General features: G+C 37.6%; 1 protein-coding gene across 2 annotated transcripts in view; it reads left to right on the top strand.

The window, feature by feature from the left end:
- The window catches only part of CSMD2 (CUB and Sushi multiple domains 2), a 642,692-nt gene that overhangs the window by 332,645 nt on the left and 287,112 nt on the right, over positions 1 to 22,935 (top strand). Inside the window, exons 6-8 of one of the 2 annotated variants that reach the window (XM_087970515.1) lie at positions 6,495 to 6,607; positions 11,448 to 11,525; positions 21,082 to 21,169. In XM_087970515.1, coding sequence (XP_087826641.1) covers positions 6,495 to 6,607; positions 11,448 to 11,525; positions 21,082 to 21,169 — 279 coding nt within the window. The remainder of the gene's footprint in view (positions 1 to 6,494; positions 6,608 to 11,447; positions 11,526 to 21,081; positions 21,170 to 22,935) is intronic. The other variant, XM_087970516.1, reaches the window with a different exon arrangement.

The raw sequence follows: 22,935 nt of genomic DNA, 5'->3' as shown, positions 1-22,935 counted from the left end.
TTTCTTAATGTTTTAAATCCTGTCAAGGGTTGTCTTCATTTCCGCCGGAGGGTAAACTCCGTGGGGTGCAGAAGGCAAACTTTGCGGGGTGGTTTGATTGGATTATCGGTTTCGTCCTAATCTTTTTTTTTTGCTTAATGGTTTCTTATATTTGTTTTGTGGCAATCTCCTGTCTGTCTCCTTTGCAATATATTTTGTGTCTTTTGTCTGTTTGTTTTGCTGATTTGGCATGTCTTGTGTTTGTAAGGGTTTTCTTTTCTTGTTTCCTTAGTTTTCTTAATTATTTGGGCTTTTGTCTAAGGGGCTTCTTTAATACCTTTTATTTGATTTCTTTTCCTATGCAAGTTTGTTTTATGGCTGGCTTGATGTTCCCTTTGGGGTTTTCCTGCTTGGGTGACACCACTGTCCTTGTGAAGTTTCCTTTCCACATAAGTCAATAGCAACTATTCGAATTGGAGCTGCTGAGAAATTGCTTCCCTTGGATGTTCAATTTGTGAGATTCTCTTCATAAAAATAAACCTGAATGTCCATGTGCATTTCTACTTAAGTCTATTTTGTGTTTTGTTTTGTTTTATTAAAATTAAGCATCTATCTACTATATGGAATATATAGTTACATCAATCTATAAACTGGATAATTATATCACACAATTCCCGCATAGTCCACCTTCCATTTTCCAGATATCTTCTAAAAAAGAGCAGATCCTACCTTCATTCTTTTGGTAGCAATAAGACAGTCCTTCTCACTGCCTCAAAGAGGGGGGACATTAATCCCCCTTTTTCTCATTCAATGCAGAGAAAGCTAATTGGTTAGGAGTTTGTTAAAATAATAACAAGAACACCTCTACAGCTGTAGCCTTTTTGTAAACCAATGGAATGTGTTGGTTCCTAAACCAAAATCAAATATGTGGGTGGCAGCCTGGATTGCATTCCTCTTTCTTATATCATAATCCTTCATTGGCTGTATTCACACATTCAGTTGACCAAATGACTTGGGTCCAGGCATCAAATTAATTTGTACAAACAAATCTCTAACCAAGTTCTCGGTGTATTGTGTGAATCCAGTTATCAATTTGTCTTTGGTTTTGGTTAAGCATATTGCACCTGAACATGTGTTTGATATTTGAGAACCCCTGCCATGCATCACTGGAGCTCTTGTTTAATCAGCCTCTGTTTAGAAACAAGATGGGTTTATTTGGAGAAGTATTCCCACTTCTTTCTCCTGTGGCTTTTAATCTTGAAGAACAACTTGACCTAATTACTTGTTTCCATTGCCGAGGTCCAGCCCTAGTGGGAATTCTTTCATCTTGCTGGTAAAATAAGATGGGGGTGAGCAAAGAGAAGATTCTACCCTATGTTTTATTAAAGAGGCTTGCCTAAAATAACATGTTTTCAAATTAAGGGCCAACTCTTCATCCCTTGAGATAATTAGATTGGAAGTTCAGAAGAAAAGTTTAAATGGAGAGAAGAAGTGAGTATGGTTAACAAAAGAAGGGAAAAGCATTTGTTAAATCTCAAACCCTCCTTATTTGTAATTTAAGTACTTTCTTACCAGTTGGGCATATGGAAATTATTTGAACACTATGGAAGACAGATTTGTAGAGGAAAAAAAATAATTGTTATCTGCCAATACATCTTTTTGTTGTTGTTTTTTATATCAGGATTCTTTGTGGTTATATCTGAGTGGTGTCTGTCACTGCCTGATCCTTCTCTCATATCTCTGTCCTTAGATGGATTTATTCTCTTGACTACACTGAATCTGAATCCCTTAAGCTGCACTCAGTAAATTATTTCTACTGACATTGTTCAGAAAGAATCTGGTAGCATCTTTTGGGATGATCAAACTTTATCAAAAGGCATAAGCTGTTTTGACCTACAGTTTGTTTCATCAGATGCATGGAGTGGCTAAACTGACATATAATGAAAATTGGGATAGGTGTGTGGGATTGTTGGTAGGGATATATATATATATAAAATCGAAACAGTAAATAATATATATATATCGCAAATATATATCTATTTAATGCATACGTGTGTGTGTGTGTGTGTGTATAAATTTCTAATTTATAGAACTGTCATGCTAATTTTAACATACTGTATTTTGTATAATTGAGCCCCATATTTGTCCATACAAAGTCTACATCTATTCACTCATAGATGGCAAGTGTAATCAGGTTGTCAATCCATTGAGTAAAAGGGGCCAGATATTTATCTTTCTAATGCTGCAATATTATTTTTTTCTGGCTATAGTAAGGGCATGGAGAACCCATTTACTCTGTCAAAACACTAACTATGTAGTACCATTGACTAACATCATTCTTCTCTGTTGATATTGTATAATTTCTATGTTTATATACCTCAGTGTCTTTGGTTTGCCTAGGTGTGTATCAAAAATCATTTGTACATTTATGATCTACATCTGTTCTGTGCTAGTATCTCATTGAGTTTAACCAAAGTTGAGGAAATCAGGTCAATGCAATCCAAGTTAAGGTAGCAGTCCTCAGACGGAGGATGAAAACAGCACCTTGGACAGTTCAAATCAAGCCAGACAAAAATTCTTCTGTCCTAGGATGAGGAAGCAAAATCCAGATGAATATTTCAATAGATTAGTGAAGCACGAAACACTGGCTAACCAAGAGCAGTAAAAAGTCACGAAGCAAAAGGTGAGGTTGTGTTGCTCCATACTGGGAATCATCAAAACACACAGGGAAAATATGCATTTTGTTTACTTTTTAAGTTGGTTTCTTTTTCTTCAGTCTGCAGAGGAAAAGGGCTGAAGGCTATACATATATGTGTGTGTGCAGAGTGCATGTCCTGGTATTTAATGTTTCATTGCTACCCATTCATTAGCTCTTTTCATGCTAATCTAGGCATCATGAATAGGTAAATAAGGAGACATGAGAAACAGAGAGTGAGCCAGCTATCCAGTATGGTATAGTGCAGGGGTATCAAACTCAATTTCATTGTGAGCTGCATCAGGGCTATGGTTGACCTCAGGGTGGGTAGGCGACTGGGTAGATGTGGCCAACTGGGCATGGCTGACTGGATGAGCATGGCTACTTTGACGCCACTCCCCAAACTGCTGTCATGTTCCCTCTTTGCATTGGTTAGACTGGGTCAAAGCTAGGCTGGCCTGATCTTTTCTCTTTGTATTGGGTAGACCAGGATGGCACTGCAGGCCAGATCCGATCACATTGTGGGCCACATCTGGCCCATAGGCCTTGAGTTTGACACCCCTAGTATAAGTGGTTCAGGTATTGGACAAGGATTGCAGAGATTCAAGTCTTAAATGATGCCTCAGTGCTGGAAATTAACCGGGTAAATTGATCATTTTATCTATCAGTATGCATATTATCTATTTATTTATCTTTTTGTATATTTGGATGTTCATTCCCTTGTAACTGGTTAAGGACTGCAACAAAGTTATTTCATTTCCTTTCAGTTTGGACCCATCCCTCTCTGTCTCAGCCCAGCTTCCTTCACAGGAGTGTTGTGGAATAAAAGTAGATCTCTATTTAACTCTCTTGTGGTCCTGAAAAATTCACAGGATATAAATCTAACAGAGATTTATAGTAACAATAATAGCAATAGAATTATTACATTCTATTCAAAAGAATATAGGATATTTCTTTCCATCATTATCGTCTTTGCAAACACCTCCTTTTTAATTCTATTCTTACGAAATAGAACTGTTCTCAAAAGGTAAACAGCAGATAACTAATGTGACGCTGTCTCTAATAAAATGTCTGAAATGGACTTTGGTTAAAAGTAATTGGATTCTATAATAGCTCTTATCATGTTAATGTTGTTTCAACTGCTCTAGTTAAGAACATTAATTTTGCTTTCATATATCCACTTTTTCAAGGGTTTCTGTGAATGTTAGGTAAATATTTGTTTCCAATAGCATCCATAGTGATTTCTCCAAGACATTTTCCTTTTATTGTTAATTCCCATTTCCGATTATTCCCTGAATTTTTTTTAAAAAAGAATAGTATCACATATGTTAATAGAAGAGCTTCTTATTTAATTGGATTCATAAATAGGGAATTAATACCGTACAGTGATTAGAAATTCCCACTGCCATTTCAGAGCACCCAAATTGATCCATGACAAATGTTTGGCTGAGTTTTTATGGCCTTTCTGATAAGATTTTATTAGATTGTTTTTTATTTGCACACTTGCTCAAGAAAGATGTGTCCTCTGTTCTCAGAATAACCATCTCTAAAAGCAATGCTGCTCTTGAGCTGTTCATTTTGGCATTCACGTTATACTAGTATATGTAAATGTTTATATTGGTTGAGATGTAGGTCAGAATTTAACATGATTTTTGAAAAAGTAATAAGGATTCTTTACTTCAGAAGCCACTTCTTGATTTGAAAGCTGACAAGACTGTGTTGATAATCCTTTTTTCCCTATATATTGTGACTACTGTAGACGTTTTAAGAATTTTAAAGTTATAGATTGTCCCAAATATACTTTTTCAAGAAAACTGGACTTCTAATTCAAGAAGCTTTTTCAGTTCTGAACAATTAAGAAAATTGTTAATTAAGAAAAATTAAGAAAAATTAAGTCCAGTTGCCTATTAAAAAAGCATATTTGACCTGGATGACTGAGAATCTCCCTAGACAAAATTATTTATTTGTGTAATTAGTTTTCTGTTGTTCTTGTTATATGGCATCCATATTTATGCATATCTAAACAGAATTATCTATGTATTTAGTATCATTTGCAAGAAAATAGTGGACTGTAGTGATTAATTAGATTAAATTCTATTAAATATTTAAGGTGGTGATAAAAAGAACAGATTTACAAAATTGTTTGTTCTCCAGTTTTCTGAGTTATTGGCTGCTTTTGATTCTGAGAAAGAGTGGCAAACTCCTTCCTTAGTTAAACTTTGTAGAAAGGATGGATAACTGCTATTGAAAATTAATGTAGGAAGTATAAATTATGGAAATACCATTAATGTTTTTGTGGCATCTCTTTTAAAGTTAAAGTGTCTAACCACTCAAGTTAAGGTATCTGTTTCTAATGTTAATTGAACAGAGAGCCATTGACATAGTGGTAAAAACAACAAACCAGGAGATCCTGAGTTTTATCCTGCCTTAGGCACAAAGCCAGCTGGGTGATCCTTGGCCAGTCACTCTTTCTCAGCCCTAGGAAGCCAGCAATGGCAAATCACTAATAAAATCTTGCCCCCAAAACTTCAGGCATTTCTGCAGGCAATCGCCAACAGTCAAGAGTGACTCAAAGGCACACCACACACTCACACCCCCCCCCCCCCCGCCAACCATAAAACCCCCCCCCCCCTATTTCTCCCCCCCCCCCCCTTCCCCACCCCCCCCGCCCCCCCCCCCCCCCCCCCCCCCCCCCCCCCCCCCCCCCCCCCCCCCCCCCCCCCCCCCCCCCCCCTCCACCGCCCCCGGGCGCCCCCCCCCGCCGCAACCGACCCCCCCCCCCACCTCCCCCCGGGGGGGGGGAGGGGGCGGAGGGGGGCACCACTTCCCCCCGGGGGGGCTCTTGTTCGGCAGGTTTTGGGAGGTTTTTTTTGGTTCTTCTGCCTCGTTTTATTTTTGGGAAGCGGGGTTTTTCCCCCCCCCTCACCCGGGCCCCCCGGCCTTGGGAAAGGCGGGGCCCAAACCCCCTTTCCCCACCCCTCCTCGGCCCTTGGAAAGAAATATAAACCAACCATTTTTCCCCATAAACAAACCCACCAAACACACTCCCCTAAAAAAAACTTTTTTACAAACCCACTCACTCATATACACATCAGTGGTGGGATTCAATTTTTTTTACTATGGTTCTGTGGGTGTGACTTGGTGGTTGTGGCAGGGGAAGGATACTGTAAATTCTCTAGTCAGAGATGGTATTTGCCAGTTCTCCAGAGTACTCAAAATTTCCACTACCGGTTCTCCAGAACTAGTCAGAACCTGCTAAATACACCTCTGATACACATGATCTAAGCTTAGCTTACAAAAGCCCAGAATTCATCTGAGTAGTATATACCTTCCATTCCAGATAGTTTTGAAAAGAAGGGAGATCACTGTGGACATTTTGGGAGCATTATACATGCTTTTACTTCTCCCTCTGCTGTCGTCAACCATCATTTCTTTTCAGAATGTCATTTGATGGTATGACAAGATAGCAGGGGCAGCATTCTAATTATCTGTGGCAACAAAGAAGTATAAACAGTTTAATTTCGGTGCCTTTGAAGTGGGGAGGCAATTTCACTTGATAGAACACTAATCTGGCCGCAGAAATTAGATCTGCATAAAAATCAGCATTGGATTTAAATTTTTGTTTCTTTTATACTGTAAGTGAGTCTGTACTTGTATGACTAAGATTTCTATGTGGGTAAATAATGGGTTGTACAAACCAGTTTTATTTGCATCTCGAGGACATTTGCAGGAGTTCCTTATGCATCTTCATAGAGGAGACTCTTTTAAAAAAAATGTTTGCAGCTCTTTCTGTTAGCTTCTTCTTTTTTTCTTTTTGCAGGTTTACAGGAACAAACCTTCCTGCTCCTGTAATCAGCAGCAAAAACTGGCTTCGTCTTCACTTTATGTCGGATGGGAACCACAGACAGAAGGGTTTCAACGCACAATATCAGGGTAAGTTGCAGGATTCTGACATGTTTCTAACGCTGCCCCCTTTCAAAATTCTTTCAACTACAATAATTCCAAAAATGGATTGCAGATGTACATGGCAATTTTCTATTTTATTTATTTTCCTTTTCTATGTTTCTCATTGACTAAAATATTGGGACAAACTGTACAAATGTCAGCATGAGAAATTACTATTCCAGCAGCTGTATTCTCACTCAGCAGGTGTTATTGATGTCTTAATAATATAGAAAAACTATGTGCACTTTTCCCCTCATACAATTGAGAGATGGGATTTAAATAATAATCCTTTGTACACATCCTTCCTAATATTCACATTTTATATGTAATTTTGGGAATAAAAACTGCATTTCAACACTTAGAGAAATATGCAGCTAAAAAATAACAATCATATCCCGATCCATTAATTTGGATATTGAAAATTTTGTTTGTTTTTTTAAAAAATGCTCAACCAATACATTTTTTTCACTAGCCTATTTCTAATACCATACCAGGATTCCTCCTATGCTGTGTTTTACTATTGCATTTTTGAAGAGATTAATTCAGTTTGACATTTATGCACGCATAAGAAATTTTGATACAGTGAGTATATAATTGCATCAAGTTTACTTACTTCCAGTTCTATGTCAGAGAATAAATAATACTGGCATTCTAGGAGAAAATGAAAGTCACAACAGCCAACAGGCATCAAACAACAGTAGCAAAGAAAAGAGACTTAATAGAAGGTTTGAATTATGATACACTGCTCAAAAAAATAAAGGGAACACAAACATAAGACATCCTAGATCTGAATGAATGAAATATTCTTATTAAATACTTAGTTCATTACATAGTTGAATGTGCTGACAACAAAATCACAAAAAAATATCAATGGAAATCAAATTTAGCAACCCATGGAGATCTGAATTTAGAGTTACACTCAAAATTAAACTGGAAAACAACACTACAGGGTGATCCAACTTTGATGTAATGTCCTTAAAACAAGTCAAAATGAGGGTCAGTAGTGTGTGTGGCCTCCACGTGCCTGTATGACCTCCCTACAACACCTGGGCATGCTCCTGATGAGGTGGCGGATGGTCTCCTGAGGGATCTCCTCCCACACCTGGACTAAAGCATCCCCCAACTCCTGGACAGTCTGTGGTACCATGTGGCATTGATGGATGGAGCGAGACATGATGTCCCAGATGTGCTTAATTGGATTCAGGTCTGGGGAACGGGCAGGCCAGTCCATAGCATCAATGCCTTCGTCTTGCAGGAATTGCTGACATACTCCAGCCAATGAGGTCTAGTATTGTCATGCATTAGGAGGAACCCAGGGCCAACCGCACCAGCATATGGTCTCACAAGGGGTCTGAGGATCTCATCTTGGTACCTAATGGCAGTCAGGTTACTGCTGGCAAGCACATGGAGGGCTGTGCGGCCCCCTAAAGAAATGCCACCCCACACCATTACTGACCCACTGCCAAACCGGTCATGCTGGAGGATGTTGCAGGCAGCAGAATGTTCTCCACGGTGTCTCCAGACCCTGTCACGTCTGTCACATGTGCTCAGTGTGAACCTGCTTTCATCTGTGAAGAGCACAGGGCGCCAGTGGTGAATTTGCCAATCTTGGTGTTCTCTGGCAAATGCCAAACGTTCTGCAGGGTGTTGGACTGTAAGCACAACCCTCACCTGTGGACGTTGGGCCCTCATACCACCCTCATGGAGTCTGTTTTTGGCCGTTTGAGCAGCCACGTGCACATTTGTAGCCTGCTGGAGGTCATATTGCAGGACTCTGGCAGTGCTCCTCCTGTCCCTCCTTGCACAAAGGCAGAGGTAGCGGTCCTGATGCTGGGTTGTTGCCCTCCTACGGCCTCCTCCATGTCTCCTGATGTACTGGCCTGTCTCCTGGTAGTGCCTCCATGCTCTGGACACTACGCTGACAGACACAGCAAACCTTCTTGCCACAGCTCGCATTGATGTGCCATCCTGGATGAGCTGCATTACCTGAGCCACTTGTGTGGGTTGTAGACTCCGTCTCATGCTACCACTAGAGTGAAAGCACCGCCAGCATTCAAAAATGACCAAACCATCAGCCAGAAAGCATAGGAACTGAGAAGTGGTCTGTGGTCACCACCTGCAGAACCACTCCTTTATTGGGGATGTCTTGCTAACTGCCTATGCTTTCCACCTGTTGTCTATTCCATTTGCACAACAGCATGTGAAATTGATTGTCAATCAGTGTTGCTACCTAAGTGGACAGTTTGATTTCACAGAAGTGTGATTGACTTGGAGTTACATTGTGTTGTTTAAGTGTTCCCTTTATTTATTTTTTGAGCAGTGTACAATACTTTCACCTGCTAAGAAACTAATACTTAGGTCATCCAATGCAGATAGGAGTCCAACATGGAAAGGAAGATGTTCAAGGTGGTTTCAAAAGGGGCTTAGGAACAAGATGGAATGGAATTCTTTATTGGCCAAGTGTGATTGGACACACAAAGAATTTGTTTCTGGGGCATAAGGTCTCAGTGCACACATAAACAACAAAGTGATGGTGTATGCTGTGTAATTGAAAAAGACAAAGAATTCCAAAAATAAGTCGATGTCAACTTCACTGATTATAGAAAGGCTTTTGTCCTCCATGCTATGTTAGGTGATCTCAAAAGTCCCTTACTATCCAGACTGTATGATTTGAAATTCCCCATTCTTATTATATCCTATGTTAATCCTTTTTTTTTCCCCTCCATTACCTTTCTGGCCATTGAAGCCCATGATTCAGTAAACAGCAGTGTGTTAGGAAGTCTAAAATTCTGAAATAATACCTTCCCCCATATGTATGTATGTATGTAGCTCATTTTCTAAATTGGTTTGAAGGAAAAATATGGCTCCAGCCTCATCTATGTGTGAGGGTAATGACTAACATTAGCATTGCCGCCTCATGACACAAGCTTCACTACTTTGTACATGTGTTCCAATTTTGCTGACAATGGGCAGAGCTTATGGCACGATGCCATAATAATGCTTCTATCTTTCTGATGAAAGCAACAAGATCCTACTGATGTTCTTGGCTTCACCTTACTTCAATATCTGAATCATACTTGTAAAGGATCCCACTATTCGCACAATCTATGACACTGTTCACTCTCTCCCCTAAAAGTCTCCTGGTGTACTAATAGGGTTGGGTTTTTTGGGGTTTTTTTGCACATACACCTGACTCCAAAGCCTGGAGAAACATATTAAGAATATATAACTAAATCAAAGTTAGGTTTTATTCATACTACCATTTTTATGTCCTTGCCCTTTCTACGGAAGTCAGCTCCTGTGGTACCTCTTACAAGGATGAGTGTGGTTATTGCACAAGATGACATTTTGCGGACCACCAATGTTACTTTGTTGTGTTAAATACCAATGTGTATTAATTCAGTCAATGTCCTGTTCTCTCTCTTCTCATAATAGTAAAGCCAATTAAGTTAGGAACTTTATGAATCTTTTTTCACATTTAATATGTTGAGCTATTGAGTCATAATCTTTCAGTTGAGCATTGCTTTGTAGATAGGAGGTTGCAGAATTAAAAATAAAAGGAGAGGAAAATCAGTCATGATTACTGCTGTGCTATTAAAAATACACCTGCTTGAATCATGCCTTTAAAAACAAAGTTTTTAAAAATGATGTGAAGTAAAAAAATTTGCTGTAATTTCCTCTCTGATTAAGGCAAATGTCAGAGGTTTGTAATCCAGTGATTTTGGTAAACAGCCTTTTCCCCCCACAGACATAATAGTTAAGTGTTTGCTATAAAATATAAGTTTCCAAGGAGTGGAAGTACCAGAAGATGTAAGAGATTAAGAACAAATGTATTTTTTTTAAACAAATGTCATTTTTAAAGACTTCTGATTATTTCAAAGGTATTACTTATTCTTAAGAAAGAATGTTTGACATTTCAAAAGCTAACAGTAGAGGTTGAAGTTATAAGTATTTGAGGATTGATTACTCTTGATCCTTCCAGTTTCTACTCAAGTCATCTTTCCAAACTTTTTCAGAAAGCCAGAGTTGGTAACCATTTCAGTCCTTAGCTTCTATGTTGTGATCCATTTTTATTACTTTCCCCTAATTAGCTCTTATTCTTAAGTTTGCTAAATTTCATAATATTTGATTGAACTCACTGAAAGAACCCAATGCAAATGAAATGAGAATGTTACAGTCTCATCATAGCTAATATTAGTGTCAGTAGCTTCTTATATTTCATTGATCAGATCTCAAGATTTTCTGTATTTTAATTTATGGAGGATTACATGCGTTTAGGAAAGGGGCACCATGATGTCAATGGTAAAAGAAAACTATTGGAAATGTATTATTAGGGTTCCAACTAACTGCCCATCTTCCTTTGCTTTATATGTTGATACATATATGTGAAAGTAAAATAATTTGTTGTGCTTGAATTTTTAATATTTAATATTCAATGTTGTACTTGAATTTTTAATATTTAAATATGTTCTGAAATGGTATATCAATTATAGCATTTCACCCTGCACCTTTTTGTGTTTAATGGGGAACTTTCATGGTTGATTTGTATGAAAGTGATTTGTTGGCATTGTTTGGAGAAATGGAAAGCTGGTCAATCAATGAACTGTCTTGTTAATTGGCACGTCACTGACTGAGATGGTTGGCCATAGAAATTGAACAAATACATATATAAATAGTACAGAAGAATAAGAAAAGTCTTCCAGTTCTTTGTTTGTTCTGGAAACATAATTTGGCTTTCCAAATAATCTTAGAAGTAACTGGTCAGGTAAAATGCCTTCTTTTCTTATAGTTCTCTTTTGTTGAATCTTCTCTTTCATTCCCTTTACAGTCAAAAAGCAAATGGAGATTAAATCCCGGGGAGTGAAATTGATGCCAAGTAAAGACATGAACCAGAAGACATCTGTGTGTAAGTTTCAATCACCATTGCATGTTGAGTGAGACTCAGCACTTTGAACATCCCATATGACTTTCCAGCAATCACCAGAATGATGCAACTCTTTTTCAAAATGGTAATGCTTGTTCTCCCCTCCTACCCTGCATTATTGCCTCACCTGCTCCGTTTAGTGCTCTGTTTGTAAACACATACTAACTCTGTAAGGGATGTGTGTGTGTGTGTGTGTATGTCCACACATGTGTACAGTTGACTGGACCATATGCTGTATATATTGTTAGGAGTCCTTTGCAGATCTCATCTATATATCATGCACTCTACTAAATAATTCTGACAGAAACAAATACAAGTTTGACAAACACAAATGTCAGAGAGCTTGGGTCAATTGTTCAGAAACAAACAACAAAGGAAAACAATAATCTAAAACATGGTCAGTTTTATTTTCCTTTCCTGGTATATTAAATGTCATTGTGCCTATCTATTGCACATTTTCTCAGGAAAGAAGCAATAGCGTCAGTAAAAAGACATTTTGGAGATCTATGTGTTTATACAAACAGAGAGACAGACAAACACACCTCTAGGATTGTTTGCCTTATTGGTAATTCTGTACTTGAGAACAATGTTATGCACTTGAGAAAGAGCAAGCGAGAGAGAAACTGTTGTTTGTGTCCCCTGTGTTCCTCCATTGCTTTTAGGCATTCCAGATGTGTGTTTGTGTGTGTGTATGTGTGTGTGTAGTAGTAGTAGTAGTAGTAGTAGTAGTAGTAGTAGTAGTAGTAGTAGTAGTAGTAGTATGTTGTTTTGTGTCTGAAATCTATTTTGATTTAGATAACAGATTTCAAACTGGGACAGTCATAAGAGGAGGAATTGCACCATAGAATTGGGCAAGTCACAATGGTACAGAAATTGAGCAGAACTGTGTACTCTTTTTGAGGATACATTAAGTAAAAGGGAAAGCCTCTGTTTGCATAAATTGTAAAGGCAATGGGAGACATTTAGGAAGGAACTAGAAGGTCTGTAGGTCATGTTCTTACGTAGAGTTAACACTTTCCTTCTTAGTGCTTCAATGCTTTAGACTGATTTTTTACACAGAAAGGAACTTCAAGACACTTGTTTCCTGTACACATCTCCAAGTAGCTTATTTCCTTTAGTAATTTTTGGAGGCACATTTCTCACAAACATTGGCTACTGCTGTGTTTTTTTTCATTAGGTGTAGAAAACAGTTACCTCTTTTAAGTATGGACGGAAGTCTCACTCCCATTCAACAAGCTCAATGAATGTTGACCAAGGGTCTTCAAACCGGGATACTTCTTTTTACAAATTTGTTATAACCAATTGTGGGGCCCATAACTGGTTTTAATTTGGAGGGACAATTTTTACTCACATTTAGCCATCATAGTTTCTGTTGAATGTCCCTCTTTGAGGGAGATGGGTGATTGAGAAGTTTAATATATAAACATGTGTGTTTGTGTGTTATTGTAGTGAATTTATATATATTATATTGTAGTGAATGTAAGCCCTGAATTTTGCAATGAATATCTGACATGTGTAACATATGGAAATGAATGAATCTGTTGATCTTTCTTTTGGTCAGATTATTTTTCCCCAGTAATAGATTTATTTCTTGCACTCTATTTCTGTATCAGTTTGTTTGGGGAGGGCAGAGGGAGACATATTGACACAAAATATAGTAGATATTTCTGTGCTATAATTCGGATGGAGAGGAGGCGAGCGGGTGCTGTGCTTTTTCTAGCATGCATACTTTTTGCAAATGACTATTCATAAAATAAAGTGCATTTTAGTTCTTACATAGCATCAAAAACCTCAGCAAGTTTGCATACAGATTCATATCAAATAAATCTCTATTCCATCTCTAATGATATGTTCCTCTGCTCCTTTTGTGTTCAACCTTGTCATGTTTCTATCGCATCTTGGTATGGCTGAACTGTTGAATCCAGATGTTGAATCAGCAGAGCATCTTCTCCAACTGTCATCTTTCCAACTGCAGCAGCAAAGGGAGTTTGTTTTAATTATACACAAAATATTAATTATACACAAAAATATTTAATATGCACCAGTCTCTTTGAGTAGAACTTGCAAGAAATCAAGGAATCATTGTTTCATTATGTCAATAGTAGACTGAGCAAACAAACCAATGTTTACTGGAAGTGTGGGAATCTCTAATTTCTAGAAAGGATCTTTGAGAAGCAATTATGTATAAAGGATGTTAGAGACTTGAAACCAATTCCTTCTCTCCCTACAGAAATTGTGGGCACCTCATTCTCACCATTACTAGTGTAGAAAGGAAATGTTGAAATGTTTTCTCTGATCCAGCTGGCAACCTGCAGTTTTTTCCTGGTCATATTTTGTTATTACTTCTACCAATATTTCCAGATTGGTGTTGAAAATAAAACAAGCAAATTAAGTCTTGAAGCCTCATACTTGTGATTTGACCTGTAGTAAGATAAGTAATGATCATGCTATTTTTGTTTGCATTAAATCCATAGAGAAGGGCTGTGACTGTTTCTCTTATTGAATTTCTGAAAGTTAATCACACAAGCTTAGCAAAAGATACAATATTTGGTTGACAGAAACTTACATGCATTTCTAACTGGACAAAAAAATGATGTTCAGTTATGATTTGTTTTCCTAGATACTGTTTTCGAAATGCAACTTTAAAAAGATCATTTGGGGAAAAAAAACCTCAAGGACTGAAGAATTTTAACCAATTGTTTCAGAATGTGCTTACTGACTGAGAATAGTTTAAAACCAGTTGAAATGCTTGCCCGACGTATTTAGATTAGGATAAATTTGTCTGAGATGACATCTTAGCCATATCCTGAATTTGATTTGCTTCTGAATTCTTGTGGATGGTTTCTAGAACAGATTGGTTTAAGTTATAGCATTCTTGCATACTGGCTTATGACAGTGAAGAAAACAAAACAAATGCTTAGCAAGCTTATTGCTGTTTTCATAGTAGTTGAAAAACTAGATTAATAAAAGCTGAGAAGTGAAGACTAAATATGTAACCAACTAGGCTTTGCTTTTTGTGTTTTAGAAAATGGCATACTTTGCCTTTTGCCACCTAGCAAATTATTTTTTTTCCCCGAACCAACAGATTGTTGAAAAGAAAAAGGACTCTGAGCATTCATTTATCTGTCCATCATCATAATAATTATCTGAATCAGGAACAGACTGAAATGAAATATTAAATCTCAAAATGGTCTTGATCAGGGGCGGGCAGCTTTGATCTTACAACCTGCAGATTTCAGCTCTCAGAATTCCCGAGGCACTGCTCATAAAGGAGCCATAGCTGCCCACCCTGGTCTGCAGAGGAATTTTGAAAAATTGTACCAATATATTTTTATTGTGTCACAGCTCAAAATGTTGATGTGCTCCATTGTAAGCCAATTCCCACCTCATCTTATGACCCAGACTGGAACACTGGAGGTTATCACCTGAGTTCTTCTATATATACTTGCATGCACACAAGCAATCACAAATAAAATATGTTGCTTGCTTGCCCAGAAAATTATACAGGTGCCTCCTATGTCACTACTGGAAAAGAATGGCATATCCCCAGTTTTCCACAGCAAATCATTGTTAAAACTGCAGAAATTGCTTAGAAATATGGCATTCTGGATAGACAGCTACTAAAGACAAGTATTTTAAATTCCATATTATTAGTCCTGTTAAATATATTATCACTCCTATGATATTGCATGAAGATTCATTTCAGAGCAAAAGTTCAGGATAACAATCAACAAAGTGGAACTGGATTCATGTATAATTCTCTTCCTTTTTCCTTTATAAGAAAATTAAGGCAATGTAAAACATTTGGTCACATTTGTAATACAGGTAATCCTCGACCTAGGATGACAATTGAGACCAGAACTTCCATCACTGAGTAAGGCTGTTGTTAAATGATGCCTGATTTTACATCCTTTTTTGATGCAATTGTTAAGTGTACCATACAGTTCTTAGCAAATTTGGCATCTCCTTTTCACTTTTCTTGTTGAAAGCCAACTGGGAAAGCCAACAAATGATAATCATGTGATGGGGACACTGCAACCGTCATTAATCTGTGCCAGTTGCCAAATACCCAAATTTTGATCATGTGACTCTGGGGATATTGCAGTGGTTATAAAAGCGAGGACCAGTCATAAGTCACTTCTGTCAGTGCTGCTGTAACTTCAAATGGTCACTAAACTATTGGTTATAAGTCAAGCACTACCTCTAAGAATCACTCTAATATGATCCTGGGAACTCAGTATTCATGCAGGTTAATATATTACAGTTCTTCCAACAGTGGTTGTCTGAAATTGACTCTGAGTTGTAATAAAGCTACCTGAGCATTAGCATAAAGTTTGCAAATGTCTACCGGAAGCAACTTTTTAAGGTAGGATGTGACTGATTAGCCTGTTGTGGTAACTGGAAGAATTTCTTAAGATGACAAGTGCTTCTTAATACCATTCTGTATTCAGTGGGACCCCTTTCTGTAAAGGAATGACATTTTTTTTTCAAAGCTATTGAATTACCTTGGTTATGCTGTCTGCTTTCATTAGATAGGATTTGTTCAAATCTTGGATAGTGGATAAATCAGTTCTTTTTTTTTTTTTTTCATTTCCTCCCCTTTTTCATTTTTTTTTTTTTTCTTAGAAAAAACAATTCCATAGAATCTCATGCATTCTGGGCAGATAATGTCAAAGTAATTTGGTGGGATTTTTTATCCTATGGATGCATGCATGAATTTATTTAGAGTGCTATGAATAATTTTCAAGTTCTTTCAGAAAGGGGCATCTTGAAATATAGGAAAGGGCAGGACTCTATGTTGATTTTTGTTTTGCTTTGGGTTTTTTTAAACAAAAGAAACTTTTCCTTTAGAAAGTAAAATACTTTGGAATGTTTCCATATTTTCTATATTCTCCTACATGTTTCACAGACAAAGTAACAATGCCTATTATAATAATGCTACATTTAGCCTGATTTTGCTTCATTTGGTTGCATTATTTGTGTTTCTATATGAATATCTAATTCTGCATTCTGTCTTGATAGGATTAATTCTGTAAATCCTACATTTTTTTAAGGTGGTAAATAAAAAGTTTTGCTACACTTCATTAAAGAAACTGTCTTGTTTCTGGGAAGAAATATTCTGTTTGTTAGTAACTTGCCCCTTTGACTTTTCAAAGTGTTTTGCTGTATTTTTGCCAGACATTTTTTTAAAAGTAACAATGTGGGTAATAATAATGGATCAAAGGCAATCTGTTTACAATGAGGTTTATTTTCTTTTACATGAAAATGCTGCATCTCCAAACAATAAGGAAATTATTTATCTTTCAGTTGATTTTTTAAAAGAAATCTGAACTAGTTGCAGTAAAAAAACAGATCAATGAAAATTCTTTTATCAAGCGTAGATATGGTGGGAAGATAATTGGCAAAGATTTGTATGGTATCTGAAATAAACTATTGCATCAGACAATTAAACCTTAATTAGTTGCATTTAAAGGCAAGTACACATTTATATTGCTTATTTTTTAAGAGAAATAAATGAATAACTAAATAAAAGCACTCTTGTTTCTAAAGACATCCTTGACATCCACATGACTTTATCAGGAGGGCCAACTTAACAGACATGTTCTTTAATACCTCTTCATTCATTTGATACTCTGCCATATTGAGCAACTGTTTTCTCTGTTCTTTCTCTTTAATGAATATGGGGTAGGGAGCAGAGCTGGTATTCAGCAGGTTCTGACCAGTTCTGGAGAACCGATAGCGGAAATTTTGAGTAGTTCGGAGAACCGGCAAATGCCACCTCTGACTGGGGGTTTTACAGTCTCCTTCCCCTGACATGCCCACCAAGCCATGCCCATAGAACTGGTAGTAAAAAAATATGAATCCCCACCACTGGTAAGGAGGGTCAACTAGTTTCTTGTACTATATATGTCATTCATTGTACCATTACATCATTGTGAGGGCTGCCAGCAGGAACTTTCAAATTATATCTACCTTGAAGGAGTGGAAGGGAATCAAATATAATAAAATTACTTTTTTTTTGGTAGGATTTGACTTAGTGAGAATCTATAGTCTGATATGTTGTGAGAAATTCTGATATCTATCTACCAGTAGTAGCTTGTTTTAGCTTTGCAGACCAAACACCACCTGGGCTTCAACAGAATATGCCTTTAAAACCTACCTGGACCTGAATTCAAGCTGTTTTGTGACTCTTATTCTGTACCTGCTCTCTGCTATTAGAGAGAACTATTACTATTATTTTGCTTCATAATGATAAACTCTAGAACTTCTTCCTAATATGAGATTTTTCCAAAGAAGGTGGATTGTTATTGTTGCAACTGCATTTAACGTGCTTTAAAATAAAATACAAAAAATCAGCCTAGAGAAGGACTGATAACTATGATGACAGCAACAAGTTTCAGTAAAGATGTATCCCTTTGATTCTCTATTTGTCCTCTGAAATTAGCATTTGCATTTGGAGGAAATGTCTAAAATATGGAAGTTCAAGGGACATGAATTAATTTCATTTCATCTGCATAAATTAGCTTCAGAAAATGGGGGGGGGGTCTTAATTCTGCAGCAAAGGAGGAAAAGGTGAAACTCCATTCCCATGGGATTGACAACTTAGCAATGATTAAAGTCTACATTTTTAAGAATTATTTAAAAAGTTAAGATACATCAATTTGTTTTTCCTTTCCAACAAGCTTCTAACTGCTAATTATTAAGTTTCCATCTGTTGTCCTCCTTTGAGTTGATTTTAGTGACAGCAACACTGCATTTGCAGTTGTTAGCAAAGAGGATTCAAATACTGCCTCTTGATCTTGAGCCTCAGGAGTCCAAGACTGTTATTTATTTATATCTGTTATATCTCCATCCTTACTGAATGAAAAATAGAGCCTACTTGAATATGAAGGAGTCACAAAGGTATTGATAGGTAGAGAACAGCAATAATCCTTGGTACTCTCTGAGCTTGGCTGTTTTCTTGCAGATGCTTCATAGCAAAATTACAATAACAATGAGCTCTGTTTATTTAATTCATCCATGGCTCCTGGAAGTGGACAGGAAACTATTTGGAATTGGCCCTGCAAGTGGCCAGGTTGGTTAAATGCCCATGTCTCATAATGATCAGAGAAAAAGACTATAATCAAGGTGAAGTGGAGTTCTCTAAAACTTCTGAACTGCTTATACCAATGTATTATTCTTAGATATGCTTTTATTCCCAGATTCTAGTTATGCATGATTATAATAAGCAAATATCAATAATATTACATTTGGTAACCTAGTATTTTTAACTTTTGAGTAAATAAATGTAAAGATATGCTTGAAAAATAATCAGTATCTATCTTATCTTGCTCCTGTATCCCATTTCTGGGTCCCCAGGTTTAGTTTGTCAATAATGTTTTGTTCTGTACTTTTTGCTTCATAATTTAGATTCCTCATAATGTGCAGTTAATGGGAACAACTAGCAGGAATATCCTTGTTAATCAGACCTTAATATAGGTGACTCTTCATTTTGGGGAGACCCCATTCCTGTATAAGTGGTGGGGTATCTGCATGGCAGCTCTTCCAGAAAATATTTAGAGGGCTTAGTTATCTTTCTGGTTTTTTTTTTAAAGAGAGAAGGTGCTATACTTATCATAAATGTGGTTCATAAAGTTGTGTTGAATTTGTTGCGGTAGTTGACAAATTCAGTGTGGAAATATTCTGTGGACAATTGTTTTGAGCACCAACCTGTGATCACTCATGTTGAAAGAATAGAATTTCCATCTCCATTTCAAGGGAAAAAAAATCACAAGATGGGTGGGTGGGTGACCCACAGGGTTAGTTTCCCAAACTGGCTATGAATGGATATGGAGCAAATATATTGTGATGAAGCAGCAATATTGTGCTACAATGACTCTTTATTATTTGAATATGCATAGTTTTGTCTGTAGTCATGTAATTAGCAATGCATCTAATTTGTCCAGTGGGGGAAAAGTCTTTACACAAAAACAGGGATAAACACTATAATGTTGCTTGATTTACTCCACACTTGTTTCGTAGGCATACATATTATTTTATTACACATATCCCTCAATGTACAATGCAACAAATGGTTGTGTTTCTGATCCTTTTTGACTAGGGAGAAAAAGCAAGTACTAAAATCTGTAGAATTGTGCAAGACTGACTATAAGAGAGCCATCCCAGAGTCCACTAGAGTTAAAATCCAGGCAGTGGTTCACAAGCTTTGCAGCCTCATTTTCTCTTATGGAGGCCCTGATTCCATCCTTTCAGTTATTATGTTGTGTGACTGACTGTGGTGGAATCCTCTTCTAAAGAGATCCTGCCTGGTTTGGACATAAGGGCACCTATAAGCAAGTATATTACTGCTTCCTTAAATGACTTCCTTAAAGACCACCCCCAGTCACCTGTGCAATAGAATAGTCCTCTGAAGAAGTCTCTTTTTTTCCTCTACTTGATGGTTGCTGTTGACACCTCCAGTCTTAAAGATGCAATATTGATGCAGACTAATCACGGGCAGATGTGGGGAGGATGATAAATCATGTTCATTGATCTTTCTACAGTAAGTTCTCCTTGCCCCCAATTCTGTGCTGTGCACTTCCACATTTCCCTTTGTCAGTCTGCTCACCCAGAGAATTGTGCCATGTATGTTTCAAGCAGGCTGTGGCACAAAGGACAGGGGAAAAACAGAATGAAATTTTAAAAAGCCCACTTTTACCAACTTTGTGGTGGGGGGGTCGGATATTGTAAAAACCGAATGTGCCATTGAAATCAATCCATTTTTATTCAGATTTGATCTCACCCTAATTGGGTACACGCCATTTTAGAATAGTTCTGGAATTCCTTATGTTTGATGGGTGGCATGCTATACTCTTGGCACCGTCTGATGCTTCTTTTCCCTCTCCTAATGGAAAAGGCAAATCCTTTCCAGGTCCTGCATAATGAAAATAAATCACCAACTGTGAACCCAACTGGCTTCTGTCCTCTTCTCCTATCATCCTCCCCTACATATCTTGATTGTCATCTTCCACTGCTTTTTATTTAACTTACTGCCTTTCATTATCATCAGCCAGATGGTGAAAAGTGGAATTTTCATACAATTTTGCATTCGGGTATTATTTTTATAAGATGGCTTGGCCAACATCCTGGGAGATGGAAGAATATTTTGAGGTGTCTGCTTCAGTGGCTTACAACGGAGAACTGGGGGGAGGGGAGTGAATGGGATTTGAGTTTTCATCCGATGTCATAGTTCTATTTCCGAGCTGTATGCCTTTGATAGTTCACATAGTCTATAACTTAGCCTTCCACAATATGCACCTTTGAGATGAGCTATAATTCCCATAATCCCAAGGTGCAGTCTGATGCATTTGCAATGCACCAGGTTAAGGAACACTCTTCAGCAAATGTTTTGAGGGGAGGGAAAATGGGAACAGATAACATTAACTCAGTGCATTCCAACTTGTAAATTTTCCATTTTATATGCACCACCAACACTGAGATGATATGCATTTTTTGTCTTCTATTCTACCTCTGTATATGCTGTTTTTTTGCTTTGTAGTAACACAGGTTGGTGCATCCCAGGGACATAACATGTGTCCGGACCCTGGGATTCCAGATCGGGGCAAAAGAATAGGCAATGATTTCAGGTAAGCATCCTTTTTTCCTTCTTTTCATGCTTCATGCTTACATGTTGAGCTACAGCCCTCACACATTTCAGCCAACACAGGTGTGAAGGTTGGCAGTAAATTTTAGAAGGGATGGGATGTTGGACAAATCCATCTATTATCTACATTATTATAGGCAGTTGATGATTCCATCAGATAACAATTGATGAAGACGAGGGAATGATTAATGAAGGCTACAGACACAGTGCCCTGTTCCAAGCTTTTTCACAGAAGCAGCTGGCTGTCCATTGTCAAAAACAGGATGCTGGCATCCTGAAGCTTTGATTTAATCAGCAAGGCTTTTATGTTCTTAAGAAACAAACAGCCTGCCTATGATGCACAATTCTGATGTCATAATATCCTTTTATGTCTCTGTTTGTTCTCTCTGGGGTGATTTTTTAAGAGCAGTCCCATGGACAAAAGTGAATTGGTACATGGAGATAAGGAAAGGGGAGGGGAAGGGAAGGGAAGGAGAAAGGAAAAATGAAAAGGAAAGGGAAGGAAAGGGAAGGTGAAGGGAAGAGAAAGGGAGGGGAAAAAAAGAAGGTTACAGGAACTGAGCTTGGCTGGTTCTAGTAAAGAGAAGGACCAAGGGGGACATGATAGCAGTCTTCCAATATTTAAGGGGTTGCCACAGAAAGTAGGAAGGGGTCAAGCTATTTTCTAAAGTGCCTGTAGGCCAGACAAGGAATAATGGACGGAAACTGAACAAGGAGAGATTTAACCTGGAAATAAGGAGAAACTTTCTGACAGTGAGAACAATCAACCAATGGAACAGCTTGCCCTTGGAAGTTGTGGGAGCTTTATCACTTGAGGCTTTCAATAAGAGATTGGACTGCCATTTGTCAGAAATGGTGTAGGGTCTCCTGCTTGGGCGGGGGGTTGGACTAGATGACCTACAAGGTCCCTTCCAACTCTGATTATCTGTTATCTGTTATCTGTTAAGGAAAGAGAAGAAGAAAGAGGAGAAAAGGAAAGGGACAATGGTTTGAAAATGCTTTTCCAAATTACTTCTTAGTATTTTCAAGCAGGATTCTTTTTTATTTGGCACATATTTCATGACAATTAAAATAGATGGATCTTAATCCATTTTACCCATGCCATTTCAGTTCTATTTATTGGAAAGAAAAATTGGTTGATCTCAGCTGCATTTAACTTCCAAGGTAGCATGTTTAAGATAACAGCTTAAACCTGGGTTCACATTGGCAGGAGTCCAACTAAAGTATGACTCTAACATTCATCACTTGCTGTATCAATATGAACGTTTTCTGGTGTAACATCATTAGGTCTATATCAGCTTTGGTATGATATGATCAGTGAGCTACTGGAGTCCATTAATCTTGCAAGAACATCAGAAGATGAGAACAGGGATTTGTTAAAGGAGTGTTGGCCTTCCATCAGCTCTGTGGCATGTCCCATCTACTGCTAATTTACATGTGATTCTGGGCTGAATTATTTGTGATTTTTTTTGGAGTGCTCTGGATTGTTGGGAGTCAAAATATTTATTATTTATTATATTGAGAAGATTAAGGGACAAAATAATTGCCTCAAGACTTGTGGAGTCATAAAATACCAATTTCATCCCTTTTTAAAAAAATTCCAGCACTTCACCATTGGGGTGGGTTTAGGGAGCAAAACTGATATCTTATGTCTTGCATACATTTCATTATTGTAATTCTCTATGCATTAAAATGGCCTTAAAACAATTGGCTACACAAGATGATTGATGTCATGGCTTCTGCTGAAAG

The sequence above is a fragment of the Notechis scutatus genome, chromosome 8, assembly GCF_049901735.1.
Source record: "Notechis scutatus isolate UNSWTSFEM ecotype Mainland chromosome 8, rNotScu1.2, whole genome shotgun sequence".
Taxonomy (NCBI): Eukaryota; Metazoa; Chordata; class Lepidosauria; order Squamata; family Elapidae; genus Notechis; species Notechis scutatus.
Note: the sequence above shows the minus strand (reverse complement) of the source record. Positions and strands in the feature narration are given on the sequence as shown.